The 19,851-nt window shown below is 43.5% G+C and overlaps 2 protein-coding genes across 2 annotated transcripts; one reads left to right on the forward strand and one right to left on the reverse strand.

Moving 5' to 3' along the window:
- Window positions 1–2,488: 2,488 nt before the first annotated feature.
- On the reverse strand, window positions 2,489–12,199 carry LOC110538606 (TBC1 domain family member 17). Its single transcript, XM_021625522.3, has 17 exons — window positions 12,104–12,199; window positions 10,868–10,963; window positions 9,187–9,264; window positions 8,987–9,104; window positions 8,678–8,861; window positions 8,294–8,405; window positions 8,040–8,210; window positions 7,532–7,657; window positions 7,301–7,404; window positions 7,087–7,181; window positions 6,871–6,987; window positions 6,630–6,730; window positions 4,819–4,918; window positions 4,493–4,590; window positions 4,253–4,369; window positions 4,070–4,156; window positions 2,489–3,961 (listed from the first exon to the last, which is right to left on the reverse strand). Exons 1-17 carry the CDS (start codon window positions 12,131–12,133, stop codon window positions 3,767–3,769), a joined length of 1,929 nt encoding a protein of 642 aa, XP_021481197.3. The 5' UTR covers window positions 12,134–12,199; the 3' UTR covers window positions 2,489–3,766.
- A 99-nt stretch (window positions 12,200–12,298) lies between these two features.
- Window positions 12,299–19,340, forward strand: LOC110538608 (uncharacterized). The gene is made up of 6 exons (XM_021625523.3): window positions 12,299–15,885; window positions 16,615–17,453; window positions 17,549–17,813; window positions 17,900–17,983; window positions 18,054–18,226; window positions 18,322–19,340. The coding sequence occupies exons 2-6, from the start codon at window positions 17,064–17,066 to the stop codon at window positions 18,457–18,459; spliced, it is 1,050 nt and encodes a 349-aa protein (XP_021481198.1). The 5' UTR covers window positions 12,299–15,885; window positions 16,615–17,063; the 3' UTR covers window positions 18,460–19,340.
- Window positions 19,341–19,851: the final 511 nt, after the last annotated feature.

Genomic DNA, 19,851 nt, shown 5'->3' on the forward strand with positions numbered 1-19,851 from the left:
GAATGGTTGCATTTTTACAAAATCATTTTAGAAACCTTTTTGCCCTGTCCTGTTTGTAGCTACACAGAATTTATTGTGCTACGAACTAATATCTATGTATAAAGATTTCCGGCCTCTAAATGTCTAACTTTTGGCATGAAACTCTCTCTCTAGTGCCCAGAACTCTCTGAGGAATCTCATTGTCAAAGCAACCTGTGTCCCGTCACTCTACTCTCTACTCCCCATTACCCCCCCCCCCCCCCCCACCCCCCCCCCCCCCCCCCCCCCCCACCCCCCCACCCCCCGGCCTGTGGCAATCTGGTACCCCTGTTTAAAGAAGGGTGAATCCACTAGGGAGGACAGGGTGAGGTATGAGCAACAGACAGTAGAGCAGGCAGGTCAATGAGCCGTATTGTCTCCTTTACAAATCAGTGTCAGACACCAGCCCCTGGCCTTCTGCTGGGTCCTCTCTCTCTCTGACACACACACACACCCTTCACACATTCACTGGACAGCAGACACACTCTCGCATGCTCCTCAGGGACTCCCCTGACGGTCACAATGGGGTCACACTTACAAGTAGTGAATTCAGATTCTATTTGACACAGTGAGTCACTACAGGTGGTTTAAGGGACACACGAGGGCTTATGTTTCACAAAGACATTTGGGAAGCACTGAAAATGAAACAATTACACACCTCTTGAATCAGCCTTAAAATATCATAAGACAAAAGCATACATTAAGGTTATGTATTTTTACTTGATTAAAGGGGAAATCTGCACATCAGAACCCAAAATATTAGCTTGTTTTATCCCAATGGTTGTAAACAAAGTAAATGCAAACAAACATGGTTAAAACTATCATATTGATATCATGGATGGTCAGTCCTTGCATCCATAGCTCTTTCTTTGAATTTGACAGTTGTTACATTTCTACAGCCCCATCCCTTAGCTTTTTACCAAAACAGGGGCGGGAGTCACTTATTGTTTCAACTGCTGATTGCCGCTTTAAATCAATCACGATAATCAGACCTTCAAATAGATATGTTGTAATACAGTTGTTTTCTTTTAAAATAGTATATGTTTTATGCAAATGTTTAGCTGGAATGTATTTTGTGTTTCTTACTAACATTTAGTGTGGAAAGTCATAGCATCATTTCTGAGTCCTTTTGTTGAATCTCTTCGAAGTCAAGATATTTCATTGCTGAAATATTCATCCATCACCCTTAATCATTAGTCATCTGTGTGTGTGTGGCTGCACATTTACTGGAAAACCCCAAGAAGAATGCAAAAGGCATTCTTCTTTAGTAAGAGCACACTTATCTGGGACTTGAGATTTAAACCACAGACTTTATCTCCTCTGAGGTCTCAAACACTCCAGACAAAAACCCCTCCAAGCGGTAACACAATCACAACAAGAGAGATTATCACCCCAACACACTGGGACCATTGTAGAATTAGAGGGGATGATGGCTGTTGAGAGAGACATCCATAAACAGGGATTGGATTAGCACTGAAAACAGATTGAGTTTGAATGAGAGCCAGAGTGAGTTTGGCTGTGGGAGTCAGAAGAGGTCAGGTCAGAAGAGAGAGAGGGCAGAGAGGGGCGTGGGGAAGAGAAACAGAGTGACAGATCGCCCGCCTGTTTAAGTACCCTGCTAAATTCATACATTGCAGCTGTATTCAAACTGAGACAGAGAGGGAAGGAGGGAGAGAGGGGGACGGAGAGACATGAACGACCCAGTCGGTCTTGAGAGGGGGGTGTGTTTCTCCGCCCCTCATTTTCCACCTCATTGCCCGGGACAGTGGAGGACAGAGATCCCTTTTCACCTCACAGACACCTGCTGACGGGGAGGGGAAGGGGGTCTGCTCACTCAGTTAACACACTGCATAAACCATCCTACAGAACTGATAAACACTTTATCACTCAGAACTAAGTCAACCAACTAAGTGCTTTTGACACATTTCTGGCAAATGAGCTGTGTTTTACACTTCATTTTATTAGTTTACAACAATAACTACAGTGTAAACAACAAGAGTATCAAAACTCACAGACCATCTGACAAGACAATATTTGAATGAACCTTTATTTCAACAGGAAGTCATTAAGATCCAGGTCTCTTTTCCAAATGAGCGCTGCAGAACACATAAAATACCATTATTAAAATACAAAATGCAATCAATAAATAGTAATACAATCAAACAGTTACCCCAACAGTTTCCCCACTTCAAATACATACTTGTATTTTAGGTTTCCGGTAAATCTTTCATTGTTTGCATGTCGATCTCTCTCTTACACGTACTAGCATTACCATGTCTAAAACTTCATATGGAACTGAGATGAGGGAGAGGGCATGGACCAGTCACATATTAAAATTCATGGGAGTGTTAGGATGAATAGTTTGGGAGGGTAGTGGAGGGTTAACAGAATTGGGGGGGGTTCACACTGTCTGGTGGGAACATATGACTTGTAAACAACATCAGAAAAAAAGAGTCAATTTCACCAGTAATTGATTGTTTTTGTACCCTTTATTTGGTAAGATTCAGCAATTTCAGGTAAATGAAAATATTGTTATGACATAATACCAGTAGTTAAAAACCTTAAACATTATAGTACTGCATGTATAACACTCTACAAGGCAGGCATTTTATAGTACTTGTAATGCTCTGTCAGTAAGATTATTCTTCATATTATATTTAGTATTACTTAGAGTGAGAAGGACAGCAATAGAGAGGAGAGCATGGATAGAAGGAACAACAGGGTGGAACTAATGCAGACCACAATGATACACCATTAAAAAGGGACAAATGGGCTGAGATAAAGAAAGGGATAAAACAATTTAACAGACTATTTTAAAATGGAAGCATTTCACACAAAGAAGAATTTGGAAGAAAAAAATGAAAAAAAGAAATTCTCACAAGACCGGTACATAAATATAAATGACTGGACATAACTTGGATTCACACAAAATGGGAAACAAAAAAATGTATTGCGGTATTTATATAAAGACAAAGCACTGCATATATAGACCATTTCAATATTTTGGGATAGTTACATTCATGAAAAAAACAACAACCTCTCACCGTTCACTCTAATGCCCCGTCTGTCAGAAATGGTAACAGTCTGCAACCCTCATCAGTACATTATCAAACTCTCTCTCCTATGCCCCATATCATCCAACATACAATAAATGGCCAGTTTATTAGGTACACCACCCCATTCACAAAAATGGTTAGCTCCTATAGATAGCGAGTGTCATGGCCTGCTATATAAAGCAGGCAGACAGGCATGCAGTTACTGTTCCATTGAATGTTAGAATGGGCAAAACAAGTGCCCTAAGCGTCATTGAGTGCAGTATGATCGTTGGTGCCAGGCGCGCCGGTTCCAGTATCTCAGAAACGACCACCCTCCTGGGCTTTTCGTGCAGGACAGTGTCTAGGGTTTACCGAGAATGGTGTGACAAACAAAAAACATCCAGTCAGCAGCAGTCCTGTGGGCGAAAACAGCTCGTTGATGAGAGGTCGAAGGAGAATTGGCAAGAATCATGCAAGCTAACAGGCAAATATGCACATGTTAGGTCCCTTGATATCAATTGAGCAACGTGTCCATGTCCCGATGAATTGAAGCTGTTCTGGAGGCAAAAGGGTGTCCCTTACTAGATGGGTGTACCTAAAAATAAATGAAAAAAATAACTAAACTGGCCATTGAGCGTATATCTTCCTATATGAAACACCTCATATCGGTTAATGGCTTTCTCTCCTCATGTCAATGACCCTGTCCTTCAGAGTTACGGGTAGGTAGGGCGAGGGCGTGCTGCTGCAGCAGCAGTGCTGTTACTTGACTGGCTCGTTTCTGTAGCTGCTGCCTGTGATTGGCTGAGAAGCTGCTGCGTCTCATGTGACTCCGATTCTGGGCTCGTCTCGTCATCAGGGCTGGGGGGAACGTACAGACCAATGACCTCCTGCACCTTCACCGGCAGCTCCTGAGAGATAGAAGGAATGGAGAGAGGAGAGGAGGGTAGATGACAATACACAATATGTTAAATATATCATGTCCAAATGAATGTATCCTCCTCTAAGATATTTCCTACTTTGCAGCAGGCCAGCTGTAGGTAGTTAGCTTCTGCTCCTCGTAGGACTGTCTGCAGATCCAGCTTCATGGTCAGTTCATTGATGTGCTGCACATAGACACAAACACAGTCCTTAGTACTGTACACACAAACAAAAAGACAACATCATTAAGAAAAATAACTTCAAACACATTTCCAACAAACCTTCAAAATAGTGTTGAAGTCGTGGTCAGAGCCGATGAACTCCCCCCTCTGTGATTCCAGAATGGAAGCAGCCATCAGCAGATGGAAGTTTTCACAGGGCAGACGAGTCCAAAGAACCTAGCACAGAACAGTGCGCTCACTGTGTGTTTACTTACATATATTGTAAAACGAAGGGTGTTTTTTCCATATAGTGTGTGGCTACATGCGAGTGTTTCTAATGAGTAGTATCCACCCACTCACCTCCCAAAGGGACAGGATGTCCTCGAAGGAGAACTCTCTCTTAAACCAGATCAGTAACCAACGGAAACAGAAGCACAGAGAGCCACTGTCCTGGGAGTCTGAAAGAGAGACAACATAATAACATAACAATGTGAAGAATTTACCATGTCAACCGATTACGCATCCAGGTAGTTACATAACACACCTTGAGTTAAGGTCAAATATAATCAATTGGCTGATTGGAGAATTGACTGCCTGATGAATGTCTACCTCACTGAGTAATAACAAGTTTGAGTTATGGTGAAGTGTAAGAGAAACACAGTAACTAAGTGATAGTCATTGTTTACCCAGGTAGTCAAGGAGCTCAGGGTCCAGAGCCTTCATCAGCAGGCTGAGCTGAAGGAGCTGTTGCTTCATGGCCTCCTGAGACTCCTCAAAGTTCTGGTGCTGAGGGCCCGAGAGAGAGAGAACGTTAAAATAGTGTATAAATGTATAATGCTATGTTTTAACACTCTTATGTGGTAATACAGTGCCTTGCGAAAGTATTCGGCCCCCTTGAACTTTGCGACCTTTTGTCACATTTCAGGCTTCAAACATAAAGATATAAAACTGTATTTTTTTGTGAAGAATCAACAACAAGTGGGACACAAACGACATTTATTGGATATTTCAAACTTTTTTAACAAATCAAAAACTGAAAAATTGGGCGTGCAAAATGATTCAGCCCTCTTAAGTTAATACTTTGTAGCGCCACCTTTTGCTGCGATTACAGCTGTAAGTCGCTTGGGGTATGTCTATCAGTTTTGCACATCGAGAGACTGACATTTTTTCCCATTCCTCCTTGCAAAACAGCACGAGCTCAGTGAGGTTGGATGGAGAGCATTTGTGAACAGCAGTTTTCAGTTCTTTCCACAGATTCTCGATTGGATTCAGGTCTGGACTTTGACTTGGCCATTCTAACACCTGGATATGTTTATTTTTGAACCATTCCATTGTAGATTTTGCTTTATGTTTTGGATCATTGTCTTGTTGGAAGACAAATCTCCGTCCCAGTCTCAGGTCTTTTGCAGACTCCATCCAGAATGGTCCTGTATTTGGCTCCATCCATCTTCCCATCAATTTTAACCATCTTCCCTGTCCCTGCTGAAGAAAAGCAGGCCCAAACCATGATGCTGCCACCACCATGTTTGACAGTGGGGATGGTGTGTTCAGCTGTGTTGCTTTTACGCCAAACATAACGTTTTGCATTGTTGCCAAAAAGTTCAATTTTGGTTTCATCTGACCAGAGCACCATCTTCCACATGTTTGGTGTGTCTCCCAGGTGGCTTGTGGCAAACTTTAAACAACACTTTTTATGGATATCTTTAAGAAATGGCTTTCTTCTTGCCACTCTTCCATAAAGGCCAGATTTGTGCAATATACGACTGATTGTTGTCCTATGGACAGAGTCTCCCACCTCAGCTGTAGATCTCTGCAGTTCATCCAGAGTGATCATGGGCCTCTTGGCTGCATCTCTGATCAGCCTTCTCCTTGTATGAGCTGAAAGTTTAGAGGGACGGCCAGGTCTTGGTAGATTTGCAGTGGTCTGATACTCCTTCCATTTCAATATTATCGCTTGCACAGTGCTCCTTGGGATGTTTAAAGCTTGGGAAATCTTTTTGTATCCAAATCCGGCTTTAAACTCCTTCACAACAGTATCTCGGACCTGCCTGGTGTGTTCCTTGTTCTTCATGATGCTCTCTGCGCTTTTAACGGACCTCTGAGACTATCACAGTGCAGGTGCATTTATACGGAGACTTGATTACACACAGGTGGATTGTATTTATCATCATTAGTCATTTAGGTCAACATTGGATCATTCAGAGATCCTCACTGAACTTCTGGAGAGTGTTTGCTGCACTGAAAGTAAAGGGGCTGAATAATTTTGCACGCCCAATTTTTCAGTTTTTGATTTGTTAAAAAAGTTTGAAATATCCAATAAATGTCGTTCCACTTCATGATTGTGTCCCACTTGTTGTTGATTCTTCACAAACAAATACAGTTTTATATCTTTATGTTTGAAGCCTGAAATGTGGCAAAAGGTCGCAAAGTTCAAGGGGGCCGAATACTTTCGCAAGGCACTGTATATGAGTATTTAACAAGAGAGTAAGGTGCTTACCACCATCTCCATAAAACCTGTCAGACACCAGAAGGACTCCACTTCGTTCTGAGTGACAAAAAGGAGAGGAGCCAAGAGGTCACTCATCCCCTGGACATAGCCTGCAGGGAGAGAAAGAGAGAGACAACAGGAACCACAAGGAGAGAGGAGAGTCAGGTGTGAGATATTGATAATAAATACAGTTGAAATGTGATACAATGGCTTTGAACTTTCAAGTGTAAGGACAAGGGAAGTGGCTTACCCAGATCAAAGTTGAACATGCAGTATGTCATCAGCACGTCATTGAGAAGAGTCAGGCCTGGGTTGTCGTTGCCAGAGAAGAAGGTGTTGTGTCTGTCCGTCCGACTCACGTCCCTTTCTGTCCAATCAAAACAACATGAACAGATAAGTAACAAATCATAAAATGTGTGTCAACCAATGAGGCGTGAGATCATGTTTAACAAACAGCAACACCAACCTATCAGGCTGCGGTATCCTCTGAGGAGGGAGTTCCTCATCTCCTGCTCTTCACTGACTGACTTCCACTGAACCTTCATTCTGAAATACTCATCTCTGAAGACAGAGAAACACAGAGGGGTTGTGGAGATGAATTTACTCACTCCCGTTTAGACAACAGTCCCAGTCTGTGATAAGAGAGCCATAACAAGCGAGGAAGATAATAAGAGACTAACGTTTTCATCCTCAGAATGTCCTCCCTCTCTTTCACAGTACTATTCCAGGGATAGAAACCCAGCAGAAACTTCCACACATCCTTCCTCAGGGAGGGTGTGATACCCTAGGAGAGAGAAAGGAGGGATGGTTTGAATGACATGGTGTAGACAATGTACAGCAAAACCCATTTGGATGGAAGATGGTGTCCGGTGTTTTTTTTACAAGAGAGGAATTATACTGTAAGGTCTTACCCCCCTGAAGACCAGCTCTTTGATTTGCTGTGGGTCCTTCACACGCCCCTCTGGATCCAGGAACTCCTCCCATTTGTCGAGAGGCTGTCCCCTGGTTACGTCTGGTTTAGGGCCAAGCTCCACCCCCTGGTGCCACCAAAAAGAAAACTCTCACCACTGATATCGCCATCCGTATGTTACAGCCAACATCTGGACAATATCGCCATCCGTATGTTAACGCCAACATCTGGACGATATCGCCATCCGTATGTTAACGCCAACATCTGGACGATATCGCCATCCGTATGTTAACGCCAACATCTGGACGATATCGCCATCCGTATGTTACAGCCAACATCTGGACGATATCGCCATCCGTATGTTACAGCCAACATCTGGACGATATCGCCATCCGTATGTTACAGCCAACATCTGGATGCTATAAAGTGAGGTCCTCTTCTCCATCTACTCCACAAATGTCAGGGCTAGTGATGAGTTTATATTCTCCAACCCCATCCCCCCCACTTACACAGGTGATGAGCTCAAAGCCTGGTTCGTCGTCAGCTGTGGGGGGCCCATGGTGGTCCTGAGGGCCACGGGGGTGGAAGGGGGAATCTGGTGGTCGTAGAGCCCCTCTGAAGAAATTGGTGACCTTGGAGAATCCCCCAAAGGTGGTGGCATAAGGGTCCTGGATAAACCTCTGGAAACAAAGAGATTAATATAATTATAAACACACACATTAAACCTTCTCAGAGAATAGCACACACAAAACACAAGACTTACAGAGACGAGGTCGGAGCTTCCATCGTCAAAGAGGTGCAGCTCATCAAAGGACTGAGAGAGAGCCCCAGAGTCATGGGGATACGCTAGGAAGAGACGACCATCTACAGGTGATCTAAAACAACAGAAAAACACAGTCAGGCAGATAGTAAGAGACACAGACAGCGACAGAGAAGATATAGAAGCTCAGAATAAAAGAAAATGTTAGCAAGAAGGAGAGAGAGAAAGTATGAAAAAGACACTTCAAAATATATGTACTAAGGGGGTTGGGTACAACAGCTGCTAAACTCTACTGTTCAGAGTCCAGTTAAATGCCAGTGAAATGCCTTGAATTCCTCTGAGGCATTGATCGGAGAGAGAGAGAGCTGGCTGTCTGCTGCTACTCACGGGGCCAGGATGATGTAACGCTGCATGGCCCTCAACAGCTCCCTGGTGCCCCCCCTGTGGAAGTGCAGAGGAGGTAGGGGGTGGCCACCCCTGCTGGTAAAAACCAGGAAGTTACGGCCCAGGGAGAAACGGGACCGTCGCAGAGAGTACAGCTCCGACAGAGGCAGGGAGAACGACCACTGGCCTGGGAACAGAGGGGGAGACATCAACATCAAGAATAGCACTATACACTTGCTGCAAACACACTTGTGAGTATAGCCTAGTATGAGAACTACAAACGCAGAAGGCAAGTTATAAAAGTTTACGTACTTGTCTCTTTGACGGGGGGGTGCTCTCTGACTTGGTCTCTCTTCACTGTGCTGATGACTGCCCAGTCTGGCTCGTAGCCAGGGTCAAAGTTGGTGTCCTCCACCCCTCCTTCTCCATCCTAACAGGAAGACAGGCCGTATATAAAGAACATGAAGAAAACAGAGTGATGTGTGTCACTAGTGTATTAAACAAGCGCTCACCTTTTTAGTGTAGAATACAGCAGCCGCATTGCGGCCCTCGTCCTCTAGTGCGCTCCACTCCAAAGCTGGCTCCCCACCCTGTAAACATAGACAAACACCTTAGTCTAGTCCAGAATAATGTGTGATAGCCTAACACTAAGAAGAAAGGACATACTGTATATGATCTATAGGCCTATGTGTTTGACTAAAGGAAGCAAAAGAAAGTTACTGATGACAAAGACTTCCACCACAGGGATAAGTACACTTTGAATATGACCAGAATTGGTTTTCAATCAATCAACCAATAGCATTTTTATTTTTACCTCTTTTGCATGATAGTGCAAAGTGGTAGTTACAGTCTTGTCCCGTCGCTGTAACTCCTGTACGGACTCGGGAGAGGCGAAGGTCGAGAGCCATGCGTCCTCCGAAACCCCGCCAAGCCGCACTGCTTTTTGACACACTGCTCACTTAACCCAGAAGCGAGCCTCACCAACGTGTCGGAGGAAACACCATCCAGCTGGCGACCGATGGCAGCGCGCATGTGCCCGGCCCATCACAAAGAGTAGCTAGAGCGCGATAGGACAAGGACATCCCAGCCAGCCAAACCCTCCCCTAACCCAGACGACGTTGGGCCAATTGTGCGCCGCCTCATGGGTCTCACGGTCACAGCTGGCTGCGACACAGCCTGGGATCGAACCCAGGTCTGCAGTGACGCCACTAGCACTACGATGCAGTGCCTTAGATCGCTGTGCCACTCGGGGGGCAATATTTTCATATACAGTGAGCTCCAAAAGTATTGGGACAGTGACAATGGTGTTGTTGTTTTGGCTTTCTACTCCAGCACTTTGGACTTGAAATTATACAATGATGAGTTAGAAAGTTATCATACCCCCAAGACATGCTAACCTCTCACCATTAAAGTAACAGGAGATGTTAGCATTTTTGAGGGGATATGATATTTATGCCTCCAACTTTCTCACTCATCATTATTCACAACTCATTAAGGATTATCCGTGATCATAGTAGCATCCACAATAATGTGAGGTGTTCTTATTTACAATTAAAAGTGACTCCAAAATGACAAAATGCATTATTTACCATTAATTTCTATTGGGCACAAAACCTGGATCTAATCTGAAACACAACCAAAACAAACAGTAAATGCATCCAATAAGTTTGTAGGTTCACAAGCTTAATGTATGTATGATTGTAATGAATGTAATGATTGCATGCTAAGAATATGGGACCAAATACTAAAATGTTGACTACTGTAATACACATAAGTGAATTTGTCCCAATACTTTTGGTCCCCTAAAAAAAGTGCTGCAACTCCTAAGCGGGTGAAAATACCCTAAAATTAAAGCTGACAGAATCTGCACCTTAACCTCATATTCAATGTATCATTTCAAATCCAAAGAGCTGGAGTACAGAGACAAAATAAATGTGTCACTGTCCAGGAATCGGTCCCAAAAACATTGCAAATAACAAAGTTGCCAACAAACAACGCATACAAAGTTGTATAGTGGCAGAAAAAGATACCGGGTAGGGAGTGGGCTATTTTATTAAGTTTTTCCACATGTCCCAACCTCCTTGTAAATTACTTAGTTTTTGGACAGATTCCTTTTGCAACGTTCCACAAATTATACCCACCCCTTTTGGAGCTCACTGTAAATATGGTGTCTATGGGAGAAGCTTAACTTACCCGTTCCACTATACGGATGAATCCTGGGATTGTGGTGTCCTGGTTGCTCCTCTTGGCATTGGTGTGAAGGTAAACCCCCTCCTTCTCAAACACCAGCTGTGTGACAAAACAACATATGCTATTAATAGAATATAATTTGCTGTGAAAACTAATGGCAAAATGTCATGTCATGGATTCCAGTGCAATGAATCAGAAAGTGTGATCGAGTGGGAATAGGGTGGGGTATGACAATCATATGACATCCCAAAGAGGATGAGTTAGCGGACTTTACTGTAGCCTACAAAACAGAGTCACATGAACACTATGAGTCACTCACACAGTGATTCCACCTGTGTGCCTGCCAGGGGTTTCTCCCAGGTAGTGTCTGGTACTGGTACTCCCTGTCTATAGCTCCATTCCTGTGCATTTTATTCCTCTTATGTTAACATTTTATTTTTAAACTCGGCATTGTTGGGAAGGGCTAGTAAGCAAGCGTTTCACGGTAAAGTCTACACCAATTGTATTCGGCGCATGTGACAAATAACACTTGATTTGTGTCTACTGCAGCTCAGAATCGAATTACCCTACTGGACTTAAACTGACTGAACCCAATTGGACACATCTAGCTAGCTTCCATACAAATACAATATACCATCATATCTATCCTGAATATTACCCTAAATGTATAATCAATAATAATTTGCCAGATGTGACATCAATTCAGGTGAAATATTACATAAGCCATCCTCCACCAACGAACTGCTCAAACGTTTCGTTAGTTAGATACCGTAATCACATTCACAGGGAAGTTTACAATGCTAATTTTATGGAATGGGATCCTCGGCCCCGGGACCCTTACTTCACTGTAAACAGGTCTAACTACTACTAGTAGCTGTTAGAGAACCAGCAGTGCTTATTGCTTTACATATTGAAGTCTGCCGTGGAAAATAGCACAGCTATGATGATATTTCTCGTGACTAATTTATTGAACAAGTAATATTTCACAGCAGCAAATATCAATTTAATCTGGAAATAATTATGAAGCTAGCTTGTTTGTTGTTATAACGTTAGCTAGCTAGCTAACTGTTACTGTAGTTACGTCAGCTTCCCCAAATATCACACGACTTTGTTGTGAAGGTGATATTCAAGCTACAATTGGTGATAACCGAGTTTATTTAGTTAGCGGCCCTTTAATACAGACCGAATCAATCAGACGAAGACGAAATCTAAACTTCAATTTCAATACATTGCGCTTACCTTGTGACTAGTCTCAGCCTTTGGCTCCATTATTCTTCCACTAGCCTTTTTTCCAAAACAATTGTCGTCAGAAGAAGACTTCCGCCTACATAGACTGCACGGTCTATGTTATACGTAAGGCAGGTGGTCAGGAACATCAACCAATCATATGTGGTGGCACGTTTAAATTGGAATAGATACCGCGTTCAAAACAACAGGGAACTCAGAACTGGGAAATCGGAAATGTCCGACTTCCGACTTCAGTGCGTTCAAAACAACAGGGAACTCGGAAAAAACGATAGAACAGTTATCCAACTCGGGCTTCTTTCTAGAGCTCCGACTTTCCGATCTGACGATCACCGATGTCAGGATTTGACGTATTTTCCCAGTTGTTCTTAACGTGGCAAGAGTACCACCGTTGGAATCATAATACCCATAAACCCTAGTGGTCAAAGCGGGAAATGGTTCCAATCTTTTTTCCACCATTGATGTCACCTTAAAACAAGGCCCGTATTTCATTTAGGATTACCCCGGTGTGACGTTTTGATAACTGTGTGAATCTCTCTAGGACAAGGTGACTTATCAATATTTTCGCCTGTATTTACCCCCAAAAAGCAAACGCTAATGAGGCTATTATAAAGAACTACAAATGCCATGATGATCTGGACGAGACTGCTGAATTGAGGCAAAGGTAAAAAATCTCTGGATTAACTATCTAAATGTAGTAATGAATAAATTGGCTACATTTCTTTAAATGGACAATTCTGTGAACTGTCTTGTGCAAGTTTTAAATTGACACAATACCTGTTAACAAGGGTGTCAGCTAGCGATGATGTGCAGGAGCTTGCAGGGATTTGTAGTTTTGCATGATGTCCACCTTGATGGTAATTAGCATTTTCGAATCTGAGAGTAAGTAGAGCCGAATATACTGATGTCTCCTTGTCCGAGATTTACATGATTATCAAAACGTCACGCCAGGGTAAACCTACACGAACACAGCCCTTATGTGTTTCTGAAATCCCATATGGGAAAGATTAATGGTGGAAAAACGATTGGAACCATTTCTCTGTTTGACAACTAGGTTTTATGGGTATTCAAATCAAATTGTATTGGTCACATATATATATTTAGCAGATGTTATTGCGGGTGTAGCGAAATGCTTGTGTTCCTAGCTCCAACAGTGCCGTAGTATCGAACAATACACACATCTCAAAGTAAAATAATGGAATGAAGAAATATATAAATATAACGACGAGCAATGTCGGAGTGGCATTGACTGGGATGTATTTATTTATTTTTCTTTAACCTTTATTTAACTAGGCAAGTCAGTTAAGAGCAAATTCTTATTTACAATCACGGCCAAACCCGGACGACGCTGGGCCAATTGTGCGCCGCCCTATGGGACTCCCAATCACAGCCGGTTGTGATACAGCCTGGATTTGAACCAGGCGTCTGTAGTGACGCCTCAAGCACTGAGATGCAGTGCCTTAAACCGCTGGAATACAGTATATACATATGAAATTAATAAAGCAGTATGTAAAAAATATTAAAGTGACCAGTGTTCCATTATTAAAGTGACATGTGATTCTATGTACATAGGGCAGCAGCCTCTAAGGTGCAGGGCAGGGTACTGGCTGGAGGCCAGCTATTGATGGCTATTTAACAGTCTGATGGCCTTGGGATAGAAGCTGTTTTTCAGTCTCTCAGTCCCAGCTTTGATGAACCTGTACTGACCTCGCCTTCTGGATGATAGCGGTGTTAGAGTTGCAAAAATTCGAATCTGGTATCAGGATAAATATAACAACGAGTCACCGATTTTATACTATGTATTTTTTATTAGCTAAGTAATAAATGCCAAATGCAACTTTCGTATATACGGGCTCACTGTAATACCACGCAGGGCAGAACAGAGAACTGACAAGATGAATGTAAACAGTATTCTTTATACTGTGATAGACAGTTCCAACCCGTCTGTTGGCCTATCACAGTAGAGACTGGGCGTGGTTTAAACTTGCTCAGCCTATTGCAGGCGCTCAGGCGAGTCCCCGCCTCTTGGCGCTTCTGTTGATAGATGTAACTGTTGCTGTGAAGAACATCCATGCGCTCATGCTCCATACCGTTATCTCGCACCTGGCTCCTGTTATCTAACAAAATACCGCTTGTTCTGCAACCCCATGCTACTCTGTATTTTTCCATCATGTGAAAGGCCCATGGCCCTGAAGCTTTTAACAATGTTTCAAGTCAGCTATGTTGCATAACACATACATACATCCACACAAGCCAAGAGCAGATAATATTCAATCATATATATGGTAATGGCTATAATGTAAAACACAGGATCCAACAGCGGTTGAACAGGCCATGGCTCGGGTGCCGGATGTCCTTGATGATCTTTTTGGCCTTCCTGTGCCATCGGCAGCGCCACTGGTGATGCTTTGGGCAGACCGCAGCACCCAGTGGAGAACCCTGCAGTTGCAGGCGGTGCAGTTGCCATACCAGGCAGTGATACAGCTGACAGGATGCTTTCAATTGTGCTTCTGTAAAAGTTTGTGAGGGTCCTAGGAGCCTAGCCAAATGTCTTCAGCCTCCTGAAGTTGAAGAGATGCTGTTGCTTCTTCTTCACCAAATTGTCTGTGTAGGTGGACCATTTCAGATTATCAGTGATGTGTACATCGAGTAACTTGAAGCTTTTCACCTTCTCCACTGCGGTCCTGTGGATGCGGGCGTGCTCCCTCTGCTTCTCCTGAAGTTCACGATCAACTCCTTTGTTTTGTTGACGTTGAGGGAGAGGTTATTTTCTTGGCACCACTCCAACAAGGCCCTCACCTCCTCCCTGTAGGCTGTCTCCTTATTGTGGGTAATCAGGCCTACTACTGTTATGACACCTCCACCGTGGGGCTCTATTCTTGCAATATTTGTCAGTTTCATGTAATTATGAAAATGGCAGTTTATTAGGCATCAGTGGTGGTAATGAAAATCCCAATGTGAATAGTGAAAAACTTCTAACAAATGTATGAGTGACAGTGAGTATCCTGGTGCTGCCACCAATGTAGCAAAGAACAGAAAAATCACACCGAAAAACAGAAGTGGTTAGGACAGAGAGAATTTAGACAGGGAGGCTGATGAAGGCGGCAAGGGGTTGTTGTTGTCTGTCTTCTCAAAGTTGCATCCCAGTTTTAGTACTCCCGAGTGGCACAGGCGGTCTAAGGCATTGCATCTCAGGGCTAGAGGTGTCATTACAGACTCTGGTTCGATTCCAGGCTGTATCACAACCGGTCGTCATTGGGAGTCCCATAGGGCGGTGCACAATTGGCCCAGTGTCGTTAGGGTTTGGCCGGGGTAGGCTGTCATTGTAAATAAGAATTTGTTCTTAACTCACTTGCCTAGTCAAATAAAAATGTAACATTTTACTCTTCTCTCCTTTCCTTAATCTGCACTGCAAAATGAGAAGACAGTTTAGGTGGGAATAATATGGAGATTGAAAAGCCTACCAAAAGCATTTGCTTCCACCTGTCAAGCTATCCATCATGTCAGATCAGTGAGGATGAAGTAAATTATACCAGTAGAAGAAACCATGACAAACTATTGAGATGCAGCCAGCCCCAAGCCTCGTCCAAGTGCGCGTCCAAAACAAGACGAGTACGAGCCCGCCCACAGTCACGTGTAAAACGTGCGTCTCTAAACAGCAACGTCGGAGTCTAGGGTAGACTATTCTTGAGAGATGAAGAATCAGACAAAGAAGGATAAAGAAATAATTAGAACTAGAAAAACGCTTGCAACAGACGAAATAAGGAACTGAATGTGTAAGCTGACTTCTTGTTATTGCTGTTTCTTTGTGTCTGTGTGTGCTAGTGTCTTTGCAAAGGCAAGAAATGGAGGTGAAATGTGTTCATGTTGGGAGGAGAGTGCACAGGAGACCAGTTGGCTAGCATGTTAGCAAACAAACAATCCGCAGTCATGAAGTGCTTTCCTGGTAGTAATAATCACAGGGATGACATTTAGAAACGAGCTGGGTAAGTCTAGAGCAGGCAGTCACCCCATAAGGTTTTGGCAGAGCCAGTTCGTATGCTAACGAATGCACGAGATTGTGGGGGGAGAAAGGGACGACGACGCTGAATTGCGACAGTTCGCGAGACGTAACGACAGGTGGACAACGTCTTCCCACGGTTAGCATAGGTCTATTTTGGAACATCCTCAAACTGCCACTGAGATATTGACCACTGAGATATTGACCATGAACTCAGACTGAAACAAGGCAGTCTCTGACATCAGAAAAGTTATATGGAATTGAAATGTATGTACAGTATTTGGATCGTGAATTTTACACTCAACTCAAGCATATCATTTGTAATCTAATTTCATGAAGTTTCATCATGCCTAATTTTTTTAGATTATTATCTGAATTCTGGTTTGGTGATAATCTAAATAGTGCCTAGCTAGTGACATCAGCTAATATTGCTATAATGACTAACAATGCAAACTTTTTTGGGGGGGCAACTCAAGCTTTATTTCTCCATTTTGTTTTTTTCCAGGTAACACCAGCAACATTTTCGTTTCTCTCCCCTAGTTCTCTCAGGCACACTGACATTAATAATATTAAACAATCACCTTGTGCCTCTGAAACCTGCTTTATAACAACTAAGGATAGTTTTATTCTTAGCTTAAACCAAACCAGCAATAGAAAAAGGATCCTAACGTTTCCTCAGATTAGCCAAAAGCAGATTCCAAAAACACATCAACACTAAAGCCTACAATGCAGTAAGAAAAAAGGTAAATTTATCACAAGACTTGTTAATAAAAATATATATAGTATTTAATATCAAACTGCTGGCTGAGTCCTACAGGTGCCTGATTACACTAACCTAAACCATTTTAACTATTGATCAATAAAAACAGTTACAAAGCATCTATACGTTCCATAAAAGCTAGCCCAAATAAATTAAACACATCCAACAGTCATTGGAAGTCCTGTTTACCCATCATGGCCTCCATCACCCAATCATCTGACCCCGAGATCCCAGACAACCACAAAGAGAGCTGGCTGGCACTACTTGCCGCAGCGGAGGGATATTGTCAGAAGTCAGGCTGCGACCTGGCTATTCTTACAGCCTGTAAGAAGTTCTGGCCATCTGTAGTGGAGGGAGATGAGAGGAAAAGGGAGAGTGGCAGTGGCTTGCCTGCCGGAGGCCGGAAGTGGGATTTCTCCTATCACGTGTGGGGTCAGGGGGCTTTGGCTGAGTCTTCGCGGCGCTACATGGACGACATTGCGGTGCTACACTCCACATCTATGCTAACGGCGCATAGATATACACGTCTGAGTGCAGGAGACGGAGGAGCTAAACTGGTAGTGGACATGCCCACTGACAGGGCGGTGAGTAGACTGACTCAGTCATTTTGTGCCATTCAATGTGGCTGTCATTCATAGTGCTGTGTGTGATTGTAAAGTTCTTAACTTCTCTTCCACAGGGCCTAACAGGTGAGGGTGGGGTGGGAACCATCAGCCCCAATACCACACTCTATTCGCAAAGCTACCCATCAATCTACCACTCAGGGGCTGTCATTGGTCAAGCTGCTGGGCAGCATGGGAATGGAGAGAGGGAGCGAGAGATGGCTGTGATGATACAGGAGGCTGGACGAGGGAGAGACATTCCTGGAATTGGGGACTTGGAGGAAGAGTGTGAGGAAGAGGAGGACATGGACGAAAGGAGCCGTAATCTGAATGAGACTGCAGGTGAACACAGCTCTGTGGGACTATTTTATTTTTTTTAATCTTCAGGTCTGAATGACTTTGTAAATATTAATCTCTCTCTGCTTCAGGAGTGTTTTCCATGGATGAGGACTCGCTGTCTCGTGACTGTGAACCATTCTTTGAGTCCGATGGAGAGGAGGAGAGCACTGATGGTGAGTGTGTGTAGTAATATTAGGTAATGATGATCTAATGCTCTTAATATGTGCCTCCTCTCTGCTCCAGGCTCGTTAAGTGAGGACTGTCCTCCTCCCCCGCGCAGCATGGCCATGGGGCAGTCATTCTCATCCCGTCACCCCAACCCCATGAACATGGCCCGCTCTCTCCCCGTGTCTGTTCCTGTGTGGGGCTTCAAGGGCAACAGACCCCACCAGGGAGAAGGCCATAGTGGGGAACGGGTCAGTCAACCTTCATTTAAAAACATACAGCTCACTTTCTCTCTGTCAATCAGTCATTCTGACACACATACCCACTAACTGTCTCTGTGTTGCAGGCTGGTGTAGCAGACCTGGATCATATTGCTGCCAGCATGAAGGCCCTGTTGGCCCCAGGAGCCAACGACGGAACAGAAATGTTTGGAGGACTACCTCGCCCTCGCCTCAACACGGGAGACTTCTCCCTCAAACATTGAGAGAGCCAAAGAAAGTGAGGGGATGAAGGAGTGAGAGAGTGTGTGGATGAAAGAGCTAATTGATTGGCTGGCAGGTGGAAAAGTACCCCAGTGTATTAGCTAATCACTAACCCCAAATTTGGTAGTAACAACAGTGAACCCAGAGAGGATTAACTGACATAACATATGCTCGTATACACACTAATATCATTTTCAACACATTACCTTACACCCATAAACACTACAAGACAACTCACTACACACAACTTCAAATGTGCTCACCCACTGTACTGACCAACATGGACACTAACATATTGAAATGTTTCTAACTGACACAGGTGTTGAATCTGTTGTGGGACTTTGCCAAGTAGATTCGTGGAGGATGGGTCACCCTTCTAGAAATGGTTGGCTCTAGGGGGCTTTTTAACATGAAGCCTGTAGCTTTTCAAATTGTGAGTGAAGGGCACCATGTCTCCATGAAACATGCCTTTTTATACTTCTACCTTGCCAATGAATGACTGACTGGTAGAATGATAGTAGGTGTACAATCTCTGATATTGACACTTATTATAATAATAATGTCCTTCAAATGTGTTGACTGTGAGAGCGAGAGAAAGCGGAGGAGGCAAACAGAGATGTATCTATCATCTCCCAACTTTTCAAAAGCAGATAAATGTTTTAATTTGAGTACCTGTATGGTTTAAATTAAGGAACAACATCCGTGAATCAGGCTGTTGGTTCTGACACTGAATATTATTTGGATGCAGTATAATGGCTGTCCTAGAGAGGGCAGTATCAGATTAAGAAATATCCTGAACAGAAATAAACACATGTAAAGTGTTGGTCCCATGTTTCATGAGCTGAAATAAAAGGTCCCAAAAATGTTCCATACGTTACAAAAAGCTTCTCTCATTTTGTGTACACATTTCTTTACATCCCTGTTAGTGATCATTTCTCCTTTACCAAGATAATCCATCCACTGGTGTTAACTAAACAGCAATATCATTTATGTATCTTAACAGGTGCACATTGTGCTGGGGACAGTGAAAGGCAACTCTAAAATGTTTCGTTTTGTCACAACACAATGGCCACAGATGTCTCAAGTTGAGGGAGTGTGCAATTGGCATGCTGACTGCAGGAATGTCCACCAGAGCTGTTGCCAGAGAATTGAATCGTCATTTCCCTACCATAAGCCGCCGCCAACATAATTTTAGAGAATTTGATAGTACGTCCAACCGGCCTCACAACTGCAGACCACATGTAACCATGCCAGCCCATGACCTCCACATCTGGCTCCTTCACCTGCGGGATCGTCGGAGACCGGATACCCAGACAACTGATGAAACTGTGGCTTTGCACAACCAAATAATTTATGTCAGAAACCGTCTCGGGGAAGCTCATCTGCATGCTTGT

This window comes from Oncorhynchus mykiss, chromosome 12 (genome assembly GCF_057628025.1).
Source record: "Oncorhynchus mykiss isolate SJ-2025 chromosome 12, ASM5762802v1, whole genome shotgun sequence".
NCBI lineage: Eukaryota > Metazoa > Chordata > Actinopteri > Salmoniformes > Salmonidae > Oncorhynchus > Oncorhynchus mykiss.